This window comes from Spinacia oleracea, chromosome 4 (genome assembly GCF_020520425.1).
Source record: "Spinacia oleracea cultivar Varoflay chromosome 4, BTI_SOV_V1, whole genome shotgun sequence".
Classification (NCBI taxonomy): domain Eukaryota; kingdom Viridiplantae; phylum Streptophyta; class Magnoliopsida; order Caryophyllales; family Amaranthaceae; genus Spinacia; species Spinacia oleracea.
In genome coordinates, this window is record NC_079490.1 from 170,112,163 (window position 1) to 170,127,793 (window position 15,631).

Genomic DNA, 15,631 nt, shown 5'->3' on the forward strand with positions numbered 1-15,631 from the left:
TTAGCCAAACACAATTACACTTCAGGAGAATACATACAATAACATGATAACACAAAAATATCTGTAAATGAGGATACAAAACGCAACACTTGTTGCAAAACCTAGAGAATACAAAATTCCTCACTACCCTTATATATCCAAAAGGAATAGTATTCCCATTGAATGATTAATCAAAACTTCATCAAGAATAATAACAAGCTATATGCCAATAGTATTATGCTCCTTTCTTATAAAACTTTTCCAGACATTTCATTGTCATGTCTCTAGTGGCAAGCTAAATATGCCATCGGTATTACGCTCCTTTCTTACAAAACTTTTCAACCCATTCCATCGTCACACTCTTTGGCCTTTCTAGTGGCAAGCCAAGAGCTCGGTCCCATATTAGCTGCGGGAGGAGGTAAATGCAACAAGTTACAAAAATTTACCAAAAAAAACAACGAAAAAAATTTAATGAAAAGTTACGAAAATAAATATGAACAAAACCTGTGAGCAAATGCCAAGACTCCTTGATACCCCAAACAATACTGTGTAGTATCTGTCAAAGAAGATATTTTGTTGCATTACTAAAGAGTGATATAAAAAATTGGAATATAAAAGAAGAAAGAAGATATTTTGTTGCATTACTAACGAGTGATATAAAAAATTGGAATATAAAATAAGAAATGAAAATTACCTGGCTTCTGTCAAACCATAGTGGTTCAACAGAACTCCACTGTGAGCGTCAACATTTGGCCATGGATTTTTGACCTATATTATTCAAAAAAAAACATCAATAATTTTCTCTAATTTTTTTCAAAGAAAAAACTTGTGATTCTAAAATAATCAGCATGACCAACACGTTGTAGAAAATAAGAATGGTTAACCAAAATAATATACCTTTCCAAGTTCTAGTAGAATAGAAGGCACTACTTCGTACAACTTCGATACCTGTAAAAATATTTAGTTAATTATCTGAAAAGTTAAGCTAAAAAGTAAAAGAGTGTAATCTTTCAGAAAATACCAATTGAAAAAGTGGGTCGTTAGGTAAGTGCTTCAACGCGAATTCTCTCTGACATGAGTATCTTGGATCTGTCTTCCGCAAAACTCCATGGCCGTATCCAGGTACAACCTATAAATTCAAAAGTTTACATAAAAATCAATCATCCATATATTTTGTATAACCTTAAGATTTCCAACCAAAGTTAGCATGAATATCACAAAAAAAAAGTTCACGGTTCAGGTTATAGTTTACAAGAAAATCACAAAAAACTCATCAGAAATTTCAGAAGCTATAAAGTCAAATAAGTTCAAATTTTCATTTAATTAATTTCATTGAGGTCCAACATCAGAAAATTATCACTGTTGTATGAACAACTTCTGAGGCATATAAAAAGTTACAAATAATTGAGAGCACATATACGTGAGTATCCCAAATTTACAGACACTTCGACAAATGGGAGTATCTATTACAACCACAACCAAAAGGCTCCAAGTTTGCATTCCTATTATTCTCTTGCCTACAAGGAGGAAGTATAAGACGGCTACTATAGCGTAATAGTCACTCCACCAACACACTCAAGTGTTAGGTGTCGTATTGTTCGATGTGTCTCCAAATTATTGTAACAATTCTAATTTATTTGATATCCAACTTTCAAACCAACTTTCAAACAATTTTATATTCACAGCCACACGAACCACACCTCGTCACAGAATAGAGCATTCTACCAATATCTGCAACGTCTTAAGGATAATGTGCCCATATTTATTGCTGCAAGATTGTCCATTTCTAACATGACTTAATTTACATTTGATGCATACGATAACTCCCCCTCAATCACCCAGCTAACATGTCATTGTTTCTACAATTGTAACGCGGCACAATATTCCCATCAGAACTGTAATTGTCAACTTGTCACATGAGGATAGAGGGTGGGGGACACGCATGATTTGAGAAATGAAGGAAGTTTTTATATGGTAATTTGATATACTAAAGAACATATATGCTAGCAAGTAGAAACAAAAGAAGCCCCTCCCACTGCTGAAAAAAAAAATTAAAAAAAGGAAGACCTGAGTACATGAAAACAAGAAGCAATTAGAAGGAAAGAAGTGGGTGCAATTCCTTTATTTTTTTTTAGGGTAACTCAAAAAGTACAATGAGAGTAGCTTATGCTAGTTGGTAGTTTATTGTTCGAAAACAGTCACTATTAATCACACCAATGATTTAGCGACTTACCTTGCCACTGTTAAGTGTCTTCCAAACATATTCTTTCAACTGCTCAGTCGAGATGTTCTCTCCACATTCATCAACAACCGACTTAATCCACAGCAGGACTTCCTGACAAAATAATAAGTCAAACATGAAAAGCAGACCACCACCATTTTCAGGCCACTAAGGCAACAAGACTAAGTAAAATAAGACAAGGAAATAATATATACGAGAATAAGCAACCACCATTACCAACGAAGAGATTTTGGGATTAAACAGCTTGTTGAATTCTTTCAATCATAATAAAAATACCGAAAAAGTGATTAAAAAAAAATCTGCAACGACTTTTAAGTTGCAGGCTTGTAGAAGTTCAAGTTCGTGCCCTCAAGTAAGGGAAAGACTACAAGAGGATACAGAAGCAATGAAGCTTCACATCAAAAGTAGGGGAAAAAAGTAAAATGATGTTTTAGCATGTAAGATCAACCACTTAACCAAAAAAATGTGGTAAAATATTATACCTGGTTTGCTAATCCATGGAGTGGGCCAGCTAACCCGTTTAACGCAGCTGCGAATGAAAGATAAGGATCTGAAAGTGCACTACCCACCTATATTTTGGTAAAAATGATCAGAACTCCAATGTTCAAGCATAATGCATAAGATGCTTGTAAGTCACAACACTTCCTTAATTATTATCAATATTTTAATAATTGTTATCATTATTATTGTTTTATCTATAGCATGAACTCCAAAGAAGTAAAGAACCCCACAATTGTAAAAGCAAACTAACTGAAAGCTGAGGATGAAGAAAGCTAATTTTTCAGAAAGTATACCAAATGGCCAGTGTGTGCGCTAACATTTCCACCTTCATGATCACTGCAGAATAAGAGAAAAACATTATACTTCAATTATAAGTAATGATACATGTCTTTTCTTAACATTCTGATTTCTGACCAATGTCTACCTGTGAATTGTGACATAAAGCCGCATCAGTTCGAGCATCTGAGAGCTATCAAATCCCAACATGTGAGCGAAATTTGCACCATAATCAAGAGAGTCATCCAGTGGTATAATCTGTCCATTCTTATACATCCTTCAAAGGAAAAATAAAAGATAAAACAATAATCAGCCAACTCATACGCCAATAAAACAGTGACCAGCTGCATGACTAACAAAACCTTCACACTATATTGAGCTGCACGTATGGAGTTATGTACTAATAGACAATGAATAGGCAGCATGAGTGCAAGAGGCAAGACCAATCCTTACAGTTCCTATCTAATTATCTGTGTGCCTTCACCATCCTTTTGAGGAGCCATTGTAATATGTAAAAGCGTGTACTAGACACTCACTTCTAAATTAGTAAATCACCTAAACCCTTTTTTATATCTTTGTTTGAGATTTCCCTTTGTTTTCTTTCTTCATCTTTTAATGGAGGGAGGGGGGTTACCAATAATGGATTTAAATGAGGCTTCGTGAGTTTTGGTTGAAGGATAAAAGTTACCAAATCTTTAAGGAAATCATAGAGTTTAAATCAACACCAAAAGCTGGTAAAAGTGTAAAACACTATCTTTGAAAACTAATGAAAGGTTTACTGACCTACGATAGATATAAGCTGCAACCACAGGAACTTGAGCGATCAAATTAAGGCAGTCCTCATATGTCGGCTCCCAGAACCTGGAATCCAAATCACCCTTAGTTTTTGCTAGATTAAAGAAGTCAAGAAACTACAAGACAGATAAAGTACGACCACGATTAAGTAATTTTTTTTACATGGAAGCTACGACCATAATAAAGTAATAACTCACTTTGATTTATGGATCCCTTTTTCATAGGCCCTCTGAAATTCGCTTTGAACCTTAAGGGAAAAAAATTGTACATATTAGTAGCAATTTTGTGTGTGTGTTCAACAGGATTACATATTTACAACAGTCACGTCAAGAAAGGGATAAAAGAGAAGATAAAGTACGGTAAAGTAATGGGTTACAAGAATATCATCTAGAAGTAAATTTTACATAATAACAGCAATGCCACGAGAACCAGCAAGAGGCACCAATCAGGAACACGCAAAAATACAGCTAATATGTAAAACAAAATAAGAGGGGAAGGGGAACTGTATACACATACCTGAAGGGCCATAACACCGGTAGAAAACTGGGTCATTGGGTGAGCAGTAATTGGTAGGGCATCAATTGTTTTGTACACATAGTCTGCAATTACAACAGATTTATAACTCAAAACTCAATACTAAAAGTTCATTTGTAATCAAAATGGGATTAAGCACACTAGTAGCAGTAATAGAACCAGAAAGGTTTTCTCAACATTGATAACACATCTTATTGATAACGAAAGCAAAAAAACAGAAAATAAAATAAAATATACTTCGTATGTATATAGAGAGAAAATAATCGGCCACCATGGACCACCACTAGTTTTGGAAAAGTAAACTCCCTCCCATATCAGTTGATGAAAACAAAAAAATGAAATGTTGTTTTAGCAGACAAACGATAAAGCTGAGGCAAACAAAAAGTATACATGCATAGGGATATAGGAATAATATATCTATAAAGTAGACGCAAAGATTGATTGGAAAAATATTATTATGAGTGAAGAACCTGGGATTGAAGCACGTTCCCGCAACTCTGCTGATAAAGCATCTACTTGCTCTTTGTTCGGAACCTAAATCAATAAAAAGGCAAAATTGATAATAATGCAATTACACAAATTAGCCAAAATTTAACATATGACAAGAGGAAACAAGACTTTGACAGACATTAAGGTATGGCTGCATCAAAAAAAAGGCAACATAGTCGACTCATCTCATCCCCTAACATTCTGCTAGCTTTGTAGATTAAGACCTATGCCCATGGATGACAGAACATGTGACAACCATTTCTTATAGATTACAGCATAAATTCCAAGGTATTCCCGTATTAGATTCCATCTCTAAAAAATAATTCTCACCTCAATCATGAAGAACAAGTTAGCAACATCCCTTTCTACATTTGTGAGGACACCAATTGGAAACCAACATTTAAACTTTTCAACAGGTTGTTTTCAGAGTTTAATGTGTCGCAAATGATATCCAAAATACAAATTTAAAATCTTCAGAGATGTTTGGACATAACACAAAATCAGCCTTTTTCCACATTCAAACAGGAATCTTAAGATCACATTACATTCTTGAAATTTCAGTCTAAAATGTTCAGCCAAATGGCAAGAGTAACTTTCTTTAAACAGAGTGAGACAAACTTTGAGGCAAAGCTTATACTTCGAGATCTTAAGGTTCCATTATGCAACACTTTGGTGAGAGAAAAGAACAAAACTAAGCCCAAAAAAACCAACAATTATTTCAAAAAATGGAATACCAAAAGAAACATAGCCTGAAGCCTGTATGTGTAAGATAAAATATTACCTTTCCGGTTAAAAGAAGCCAAAGAAGACTTTCAGGCAATGGCTCTCCACCTGGACTTGCAGCAGGTAAAAGTTTCTGACACTCAGGTATAGACAAGCCCCTAAACCGAATGCCCTAAAAAAAAATCACCATCAATGTAACAAATTAACATGTATTTATTTTCAACCAAAGGGAATTTACATTTGGAAAGCAATGAGAAGTACTATACCTCTTCTGGGTCAAGTAAGGAAGTTTCCCAAAGTAAACCAGTCATTCCTCTCATTCCGCCCAATACCTATTACATTACTTAAGTATGAGAAAGAGACACCATAATGGTGGTAAAATACATAGGCTAAAAGAGAAGATATGCGGGTATAGTACTATGTGTCTATGTCTATGACCTACGGAAACATGATTATCTTTGTTAATACTTCACTGTAGTCAACCCCGTGCCAGAAAAGTATCCTGACACCTCAAATGTATATACGAGGTAAGATACTTGTGCAAGATCCTTAAAAACTTACAAGAGATGTAGCAAAGCTTGATAAATCTATGTTATTGTTTCAACGAATAATAGATGGCGATAAAAAAATAAGAATGCAGATTAAAGATATGCTAATACCATGTCAACAGTAATGTTTCCAAGCTGGACGGTTCCATATTCTTTCTTTATCTTCTTCAGCCGTTCCTACAAGAAAAAAAGGAAAAGGCCATCAAGACCACAGAAAGAATCATGAATGTGGACTACATGATTGCAAATACTCAAAATTGAATTCTAACAAAATGTTAAAAGTCCATTTTCTATTCAATTAATAGCTCCAATCTTCATTATATCTAGGCATTTGAGAAATAACTAAATTGTACAAATATCGTTGGAAATGGAAAGATACAGAGTATAAAGTAAGCAAACATACCTGTTGTTCAGGAATCAATTCTTGTAACTCGGAACGAAGGTCCTGTCAATCACATAAAAATCATTAACAAGCCGCAACAATATAAACACAACAAACAGTTGATAAAAAATGTTACACAGCAGACTTGATGATTGAATATTCATGTTCAACTTCTCCTCCCTTTGGTACGCTTAAGTTGAAAACCAACCGCGGCATTTTTCTCTAACCTAAATCACAATGTGCTCACTTCACATTTCTTAATTTACTTCCTATAACTCCTCAAAATTCTAAACACACTCAACAGACTGTAAAATGTTGACCTTTTGGCCTTTCCCCCTCTTTACAAAAGGAAACAGGAAAAATGGAAAGCTCATCTTTTAATTAAGCTTATGCAAACATCATTTAGCTAAAATACTACTTTACTATTTCAATACTAATATAATGGGTCACAAAAGGCAATATCTCAGTGAAATGATGCTATTTTTCTTCGATTATCAGTAGAGGTAAATAATAATAAAATCGAAGGAGATAGAATTTACAAGGCTAGATGAACTTTGCATCTGAATCCATCTGACGGAACTGCTTAAACATGATTGTTCACCCTGCAAGCAAAATTCATTCAGGTAAAATTATACTAACATAGAAGCAAATTTTGAAAAACATTGCAAATCCAAAATCCTAGACTATCACATTGAAATCGTACAACTGTCTGGATGTTAGGAATCACAACCATTTCGAACATTATTAACTTACTGAAAACGTAATAAAATCAATTCAAACGGTGAATTACATAAAATCAAACAACAAAATTGCAACAACAAAACAAAAACTTACAACTCGAGAACGAAGCTTGGAGAGATTTGAAAGACCTCGGAAAAACGACATGATCAACCTACCAAACCAAAAATAAAACAAAAATTCGCGAAATTAAGAACCAAAAAAGTTCATAATTTGGAAAAATAAATGCAATCACAGGAAAATCAAATCGAATTGAAGAAACTACAAAACTGGAGTAGTAGCATTAATCAATGGAAGAAGAGAGAGGGAGAATTACCTTGGTTAGGAGAAATCAGAGAAATGGAGGAGGAAGAGGAGGTTCGAACGAGTCAAGAATGATCGACTCAGTGAGAGGAACGATAGGCAAAAAGTGTTGGTGTGCGCGGTGTTGGTAGCTAATTAAAATTACTCCCTTCGTCCCGGAATACTTGACCTGCTTTCCTTATCGGGTCGTCCCTTAATACATGACTTGTTTCTAAAAATGAAAATATTCTAACAATATTATATTATTTCTCACTCCACCCCTATTAACCCACCTACCACCTACCACCTACCCCCTACTCCATACAAAAATAATTAAAAATTCAACCCCTACCCTCCCCCAACCCCACCTCTTAACCCACCTCCCACTAACTACATTAAAATAATACCCCACTATATCAACTACTACCTATTAAATTAAATAAGTCAATTCAAGTCCCTTAAACTCTGTGCCGGTCAAACCGAGTCGAGTATTCCGAGACGGAGGGAGTAGTATATTGGGCTATACAGCATTACAGCTTATTGTGCTCGGAATAGTCAAGTCAACTCTGCATTTGCCGCGGCCTTTTGTTGATTAACAAAGACACTAGAATGATTTTTATAAGGAACCTTTTTGTAGTAACTATTTTTAATGGATTAGTGATTTTGGGGGAAAAAAACTTTATCTATCCTCGAATAAACTATCCACCACTAATAGAGAGTAGTGGCAGTGGAATTCACATCAGCTTTATTAATTGTCTTTTAATGTTCTATTAGTAGTGGGTTGTCTACCCAGTGGGTAGATGTAATAATGTCCGTGATTTTGAATTATCTGTGTAGTTTATGGAATCATTACCTATTAAAGCATCTTTAATGGGCATTGGGCAAGCTACAAGGTATCAAGTTTGACTAATGACATCAAATTTTTAAGTTATTATGATTTTTAGCTACAAGGTGCTCCAATGGTTATGCTAGAAAAATAAATATATAAAACAAATTTTGTATTTGTGTCACATTTTTAATGGAGTTTTTTCAGTCAAGCTTGTAGCTTAATTGTTTGTGCTACAACAACTTGCAAGCCACTTAATTTCTTTTGTCTCCGATAATGAGCTTGCACTCTGGTAGTGCTATATATTTTAATGTAATTGTAAGCCGGTCCTAATAATTACCATTATCTCTTTTACGGAGTATTATTTTTGCTAGGACTACCATCAAAGGTTTCCATCCAAAGAGTCCACCAATAATGATTTACTTCCAATAATCGGTAATTAACCTTATGTAATACCTCGTATTTTTCGTAATTTATAAATATATTTTATTGTATTTATAAAGATTTTACGAATTTAATTGCATTTAATGAGAATTAAATGTATTTTATTTTTAAATAATTTAATTATTAATTATTTACGAAAACCGGATTTTTATTAAATAAATTCAACGAATTTATTTAATCGGGAATCGTTGGGTCATATTTTGAAAACGAATTTAATTTTAATCTAAGCTCAGTCCAATTTCATGATCAAACCCAACAAGGCTTGCAATGAGTTAATTCTAATTAAGTCCGTAAGCAAGCCCAACCTAAAATCCTAAAACCTAGCCCATGAGGGAAGGAAAAACTATAAATACCCTCTTCCCCTCATTAAATCCCCACTTAAAATTTTCAGCAATCTCTCTCCCTCTCTCTCCTTCTCTTTCGTCTTCCCTTTCCTTCGGCCCCAAGGCAACGAGCGTTGCCTTTGCTCGCTGCCAGCCCCGGCCTCGTGTGTTGCTTTGTGTGCGCACCCTCACCCTCACCCTCACTCCCTCTCGCTCTCGTCGCTCCAAGCAGCGCACACCCCTGCGCCAAGCCCTCGTCCACAGCGCACACCCCTTGCCTGCCCGCAGCGCACACCCTCGCCCTCGCCTGCCCGCAGCGCGCACCTCGCCCATGCGTACTCGTGTTATGGCTGATGTTGCTTTGTGCTGCTGCTGTTGTGTCTCGCGTCGCTGCCCCACACGCAACACCTCATTGTTGCGTGTGTGTGTTGTTGTTGTTGTTGTTGTTAATCTCCGAATACTTTTAACTTTTCCAATTTCATTTTTAAATTATTTAAGTACGATTATTTAATTGTTTTGGATTATTTAAATTGCTGGGAACGGTTGTGAACACCGTGTTTTAATATTTCGTATTTGAATTGATGAGATTGATTTTAATTCAAAAGAATTATAATTTTCAGATTTAATGATTAATTAAAGTGTCAATTTTTTTAAGGTCAAAACATGGTTTTATTAATGACCTATTAGTAGGATTTAACTCCTATTATTCAAGCAATTGATTCACATAATTTAATGACGATTTAAATTATGGGAATCAACTTAAATTTTCAGATTTATTATAAAGCTTAAAGTGTTGATTTTTAATGATTTTAAGGCCAAAAAAGTCAATGTTTTTATGCTAGGACTTGAGTTGACTATTTGAGACTATTAAATTAACAAATAACGATTAATTTCTAAATAAACCAAGGGTTTTAGATTCTTAAATAGTTGCTGGAAATTTAGTAAACATGAATAATAATTAAGTTTCTCCTTTGTGTTTATAGGAGTTGATTTCTAGCTTGAGTTGTGATTCGCACAGTGGCCCCCGTACTTAGGTATTCCAGGTACGTACAAGACTAGGGTGACCACCCATCCCATGAGGACTTTATGAAGTATATTGATTGTGAATCATGTGAACTTAAGTGTTGTGAATTCATGTTTGATGTGTAAACAATTAAGCATGTGAGGGTTGTGAATTGTGATTGAATCTATGTGAATGAGCATGTTATGGATTGATTAATCCTTTATAGATTATGTTGAACTATCATGTTATGGACTTTTGTAATCGTTGAATTATGTCAAGCATGTTGTTCAAATTATTATGCATGTATGAGTGTTCGCATGCAAGTTATTATGATTATGCTATAGTACGGGATGTCTAGCATACAATGAGTCTATTGAATATTACCTCAGTGCATCGTTTATTTCACCGCAAGTGTAGAATACATTTAAGAAGTTTATGTGAATTGAACTAAGGACTATTCGTGCTAAGGGCACACCCCGCTTGTAAACAGGCAATGTCGGGTTATCTCAAACAGTGTTTTTGAGAAGGAACAATGGAGTAAATTCACTTGAGTCCTATGTTTGATCACAAGTCCTAAAGGATTAAAATGAAGTGTCATTGTTTAATCATTTATTTGTGTAATTGTTGAATTACTTGTGAGTTATGCCTTTGGGTTGAGTCATGAACATAACATACTAATTAACGTAAAGTGTAACCCGAATGAGCTTCAAAACTCTTGGAACGTATATACATTGAGTATGAACAATGGGGGGAGTCGCGTCGGAGAAACTCGTACTCCTTGAATGATACAATATGTTGTTTCATTCTTTTGGTTATTCGCTTATTAAAAATGCGCAGGAATTCCGTTGGTATGGTCCGACTGTCGGTAGAAAGCCCGACTCTATTTTATTTTGTGCTTGGTGGGCTCCCAACACCCTCAGTTTCCCTCAGTGGTTTTGTTTTCCCTCAGTGGTTTTGTGTAATACCCGTTCGAAGCTAAATTCTTATTAATCGGTGAGTTAAGAGTCGTGTCAAGTCTTGAGTATGTCTTCATGATTAATTGATTTACTTGAATGGCTTTTGCATGTAGATTATCTTTATTGTTGAGTGAAGCATGTTAGACTAGGATTTCATTCTAGCTTGTTCGTACTCAGTTTTCGCTGACTTCGTGCTTCATGTCTTTCGGTCATGGTCTTCGCCTTAATGACCCTATGATGATCCATCGTTGCACTTGCATTGTTGGGGAGTAGATTTCAATAAGCAGGTTGGTAGAGATAACTTGCGGGAGAAGTTATCATGGGAATAGTGATGAGTGACTATTTTTCTCTCGTTTTTATAAACTCTATTTTTATTTATAGTCATGACTACTTTAATTATTAAACTACAGTTAATGGATTTTATAAACTATTTAATGTTGGTTTTGGGCCTTGATGGTTCCAAGTTGTCTTACGACCATTGACTATTTAGTGTGTTTGAAAGTTAGTTAATTTCCGCTGCGTAATTCTGGTAAATAGCCTTAGTCGTTATCTCGGTGGCGGTAATATCTTGGTAATTCTTTTATATTGGTCGGAAAAAGGTAATTATAAATATAAGGAATTATCAGGGTGTTACACCTTATATTAACATGCAATTTATCCCAAATAAAGGTAACTAATCTAAAAAATAAGTCATTAGGCTTGGCTTCTTGGTTGCCCGTGGGGCGAGAGGTTTGATTTTCCATTGCATGTGATCTATCTATTACGGAGTACATTATACTAAAACACACATTAGGAGTAAGACTATCACTTCCCGGTACAAAGTTTTTACGCCAATTTTTTTTTTCCTAAAAAGTTCCTAATTTATTTTAAAATTTGTTTCCATCCTTATTATTAATTGTTTATGTATGGAAAAAAATTATTTAAAAATTATGAAAATAATATATGACATAATAATTTGATAAAATGAATTTTGGTTATATTTTAGTTAAATCGTTATATTAAAAATAAAAAAATTACTCAATATTTTTTTGGGTCAAATCAGCGTATTATATCGAATATTCTGGTCAAATTAGTTTGTCAAGCATATCAAGTATGTAATACGTAGTAGGATGTAAATCGCATACTCCGTACCATATGATTAAATGAGTAAGTTTAAGATTTATTTATTTAGATGATTAAATGAGTTCAAGATTTATTAATTATGCAGTAACTTGAGAGAAATATTTCAGTCAAATATATTATAAACAATTGGTCAATTATTTTTAAAATATTCGTAGTCGCTTAAGCGAAGATTTTGTTTGATGTCCGGAAATGAGTTATTTTATACTTCTTGCGCTTCTTTTTTTACTTGCACCATTTTCCTTTTATGCATATGTAAGTTCCATATTAATTGCACAATTTCCTTTTATAGTATGTGTTCACATACGTTTTGGTGTGTTCACACAGTAAACATCCACTTTACTCTTACTCATATTTTACATTTACGTTATTACCTATAGCCTACAGGGATATCAATTCATATCCTAATCCGACTCGCGTGAACCGGTCTTGTCCGGAAAAAGTCCAACCCAAATCCGACTAAAAAAAATATGTGCACAAATTCGAACCTTGTGATAGGTCTCACAAAGCCCTCAAAAAAATAGAAAAGCTAGAGATGTTAATTTTTACACTTTTGCACGTTTATTAATGTATAATAAAGATTCTTTTTTTTTTTATTAAAAAAATAAACTCAAGTAAAACCTTAATCCACTAATCATTGCAACAACCAATAAGATTAATTTATTTATCAAAATGAACCAATAATGGAAAAGCACAAAGATTGATAACTTAACATACTTGGGAAATTGTAAAGAAATTTAATGAAAATTGGACCAATGAAAATTAAAAGATGACACAAAAAATGATAGTATAATAAGTTTATAAAAGGAAAGATTCTCCCACGTAACAAACATTGTGAAACACCCTAAAAGGAATACGTAACAAACAAAAAGAAATGGAGGGAGTATAAGAATCTGGCTTTTTTGTATTATGCAAAATAATAAATATATTCATGTTCTTTAATGTAAGCTAATGTTCCTTTTAGCTATGTAACACACTCACAAACAGTGAACGTATACTCCCTCCGTTCCATAATGTTCCTCACTTTTTCAATGCACTACTTTGACCGTTAATTTCGTATGAGTAAAAAATTATAAAAATTAATATGTAGAAAATTTATATTAAAATGAATCCAATGATATCCCACAAGTTAACCTTTATACTCTTAATCATACTATTAATTACGAAAATTTTGACAGTTTGACCATATGAATAGTAAACATGAGGAACATTATAGAACAGAAGAGGGAGTATGTATTAGGAGTACTTGATCGACATTATTATTTGCACCTACGTACTCTTTGCTTGGTGATGAAAAAAAGTTGGCTGGGAGAAATCTTCACCCTAAATTAATCTACATGAATGCATAATAATGCATAACAATAATAATCCAACCTACTAACACCAAAAAAAAAAAAAAATCCAACCTATTCCACAACCATAATTGCATTACTTAAATTTACATTCACAATAAATCATACAATTAATTAGAAAAAAAAAATTCCATAAAATAAAATTTAACCATCCAAATAAAACTCGAAAATATTCACAACCCATAGACGTCCGAATATTTACATCCATGCAACCCAAAATTATAAGGTCGATTCGTAAAAAATAAAAATCAACAAACTACCTTTAATAAAAATAAAAATCTTTTTCTCTTCATCATAAGATATCAAAAAGAAAAACATACGAAATAATTTTATATTCTTAAAAAAAATAAACTAAAAAAAATAAGAATAAAAAAAAGATTGATACCACGTTGACTTTTGATACTCATCCTCAATGTCGCACCTTGAAGACGGACATGGGTACTCATGAAAAAAACCGTAAAAAAAAAAACCCGAAAATACCGAAATTACCTCGGCCGGGATTTAATAGACCGGACGGTTCTCCCAGACCGAGGAGTTCTCCCTAGAGCAGGACAACACCCACAACCCTTAACCCGGGGAGACGCCGGTTCATCATTCTGATTATTTGATCGACCGGTCTTAATCGGTTTAACATTGACGTTAATATCATCTTGAGCACGTGAGTCACGTGACCGTTGCTGTTGTTGTTTTTGTTGTTGTGCCCTGTTTGGTAGGGCTAATTCCTGTGAATAAAATCTGGGTTTAGACCTATCTTTTGGACGAGCAATTTCCCCTGATACAAGACGGTCATCCCAAACAAGGCCTGATGAACCTTGACGTCTGAATGAAATTGCTGATCTTTGTAACCCAGAACTTACTTGCGCCATTATTATTGATGATGAATTGATGAAGGTTTGATTTTCTCTCTCTTCTGGTTTTTTGTTATCTTTTTGAGGATAATGAATTTGTTGTTCTTTTTTTTGGGTAATGCCGGCTTTTTTGGTGGGAGGGAGGTGGACTTTATCTCTACTTATAAGGGGTTTGAGGATAGAATAATTTAAAGGGTTGTCGAATTAGTATAGGACTTGGATATATGATTTATTATTATTATTTATTACCTATGTAGTGTTTTTGTATAACGGATTTTATCTAAAAATAGGATATATCCGAGATAAAAGTTTGAAATTTTAAGGATAATATTTTAAGGATAAAGTTTGGTAGATCTTAATTTACAATAAGATGCTCAAAAAAAGAGGTATCTTTTAAGATAAATTGTTTCCATATATAGGTTACTAATCCAAAATTTTCAATACTACACAATATTGACAATGTTCTATTTTCCTAAAATCAAACTAAGAAAGTTTCACCAATAATATTACGGAGTATGAGACTTTATTATCGAGATTAAAAGTTAAAATTAATGACTCTAATATTGTGTAATTAAGTAACTAAGTACGTATTAGATCTTAGGTTTTGAATAATCACTTGGTTATCTCCTAATATTAATTATTTGTATTACGTGGTTGGTCTGGTTCGTTTATTTATGTTAGGATATAAGATATTACTCAGCAATAATAAAGGAAAATATATAAGTGTGATAAAATTTCCGTAGATAATATTAATATCAAAAGGTCTTGCGCGTACACAATGATAACTTAAATGCATTTTTTTTGTAAATTTAACCTAGTTTTTTTAATAACTTTTATATTATAAAAAAAAGTTGATAGATAAACATATTAAAGGGTTAGATTAATTTTATACATTAGTAGTGATTTTGAAGAAATAATTTTTATTAAAATGAAAAAATATATCACTAAAAAGTAGATAATTTTTACTCCGGTGGACGGTGTACAACACTACGTGTAAATAAGAATTTTTGTATTCATATAGAAAATAATATATTTAGGATATTAAGCAATAGCTCTTATGGGAAGATATCATTAATTTCTATCGGCGTTTATAAGAAAGTTTACATGACACGTGGCGCTATGCTTATTAGTCGTTCTCTCCATGTAATCTTCGTCTACATAAAGCATGGTTTGTGTAAGGTTTGAACTCATGACCTTGAGTTCAAACAATAAAGCTTTTACCACTAATCTATTACATGTTTCATGTGATCATTACAAAAATTTATATATAA

At 33.5% G+C, this 15,631-nt stretch overlaps 2 protein-coding genes across 2 annotated transcripts; both read right to left on the reverse strand.

The window, feature by feature from the left end:
• On the reverse strand, window positions 1-7,638 carry LOC110798295 (citrate synthase, mitochondrial). The gene is made up of 20 exons (XM_022003474.2): window positions 7,524-7,638; window positions 7,304-7,361; window positions 7,009-7,071; window positions 6,491-6,532; window positions 6,199-6,264; window positions 5,806-5,871; window positions 5,598-5,711; window positions 4,798-4,861; window positions 4,310-4,392; window positions 3,991-4,040; window positions 3,782-3,859; window positions 3,147-3,275; window positions 3,016-3,058; window positions 2,704-2,790; window positions 2,213-2,314; window positions 1,001-1,108; window positions 877-927; window positions 674-747; window positions 484-535; window positions 1-385 (listed from the first exon to the last, which is right to left on the reverse strand). Exons 2-20 carry the CDS (start codon window positions 7,352-7,354, stop codon window positions 293-295), a joined length of 1,416 nt encoding a protein of 471 aa, XP_021859166.1. The 5' UTR covers window positions 7,355-7,361; window positions 7,524-7,638; the 3' UTR covers window positions 1-292.
• Window positions 7,639-13,626: 5,988 nt separating this feature from the next.
• Window positions 13,627-14,600, reverse strand: LOC110798281 (uncharacterized protein At1g15400-like). The gene has a single exon (XM_022003457.2). It carries the CDS (start codon window positions 14,376-14,378, stop codon window positions 13,998-14,000), a length of 381 nt encoding a protein of 126 aa, XP_021859149.1. The 5' UTR covers window positions 14,379-14,600; the 3' UTR covers window positions 13,627-13,997.
• Between the last annotated feature and the right edge of the window lie 1,031 nt (window positions 14,601-15,631).

What these genes read in the sequence shown, in the direction of transcription:
- LOC110798295 (XM_022003474.2), bottom strand. Translation starts at nt 7,354, where the DNA reads ATGTCGTTTTTCCGAGGTCTTTCAAATCTCTCCAAGCTTCGTTCTCGA. An exon ending in TGCAAAGTTCATCTAGCCTT is followed by an intron (nt 6,533 to 7,008) that starts GTAAATTCTATC and finishes TGTGATTGACAG; the next exon opens with GACCTTCGTTCCGAGTTACA. An exon ending in GGCTTCTTTTAACCGGAAAG is followed by an intron (nt 4,862 to 5,597) that starts GTAATATTTTAT and finishes TTATTGATTTAG; the next exon opens with GTTCCGAACAAAGAGCAAGT.
- LOC110798281 (XM_022003457.2), bottom strand. Translation starts at nt 14,378, where the DNA reads ATGGCGCAAGTAAGTTCTGGGTTACAAAGATCAGCAATTTCATTCAGA.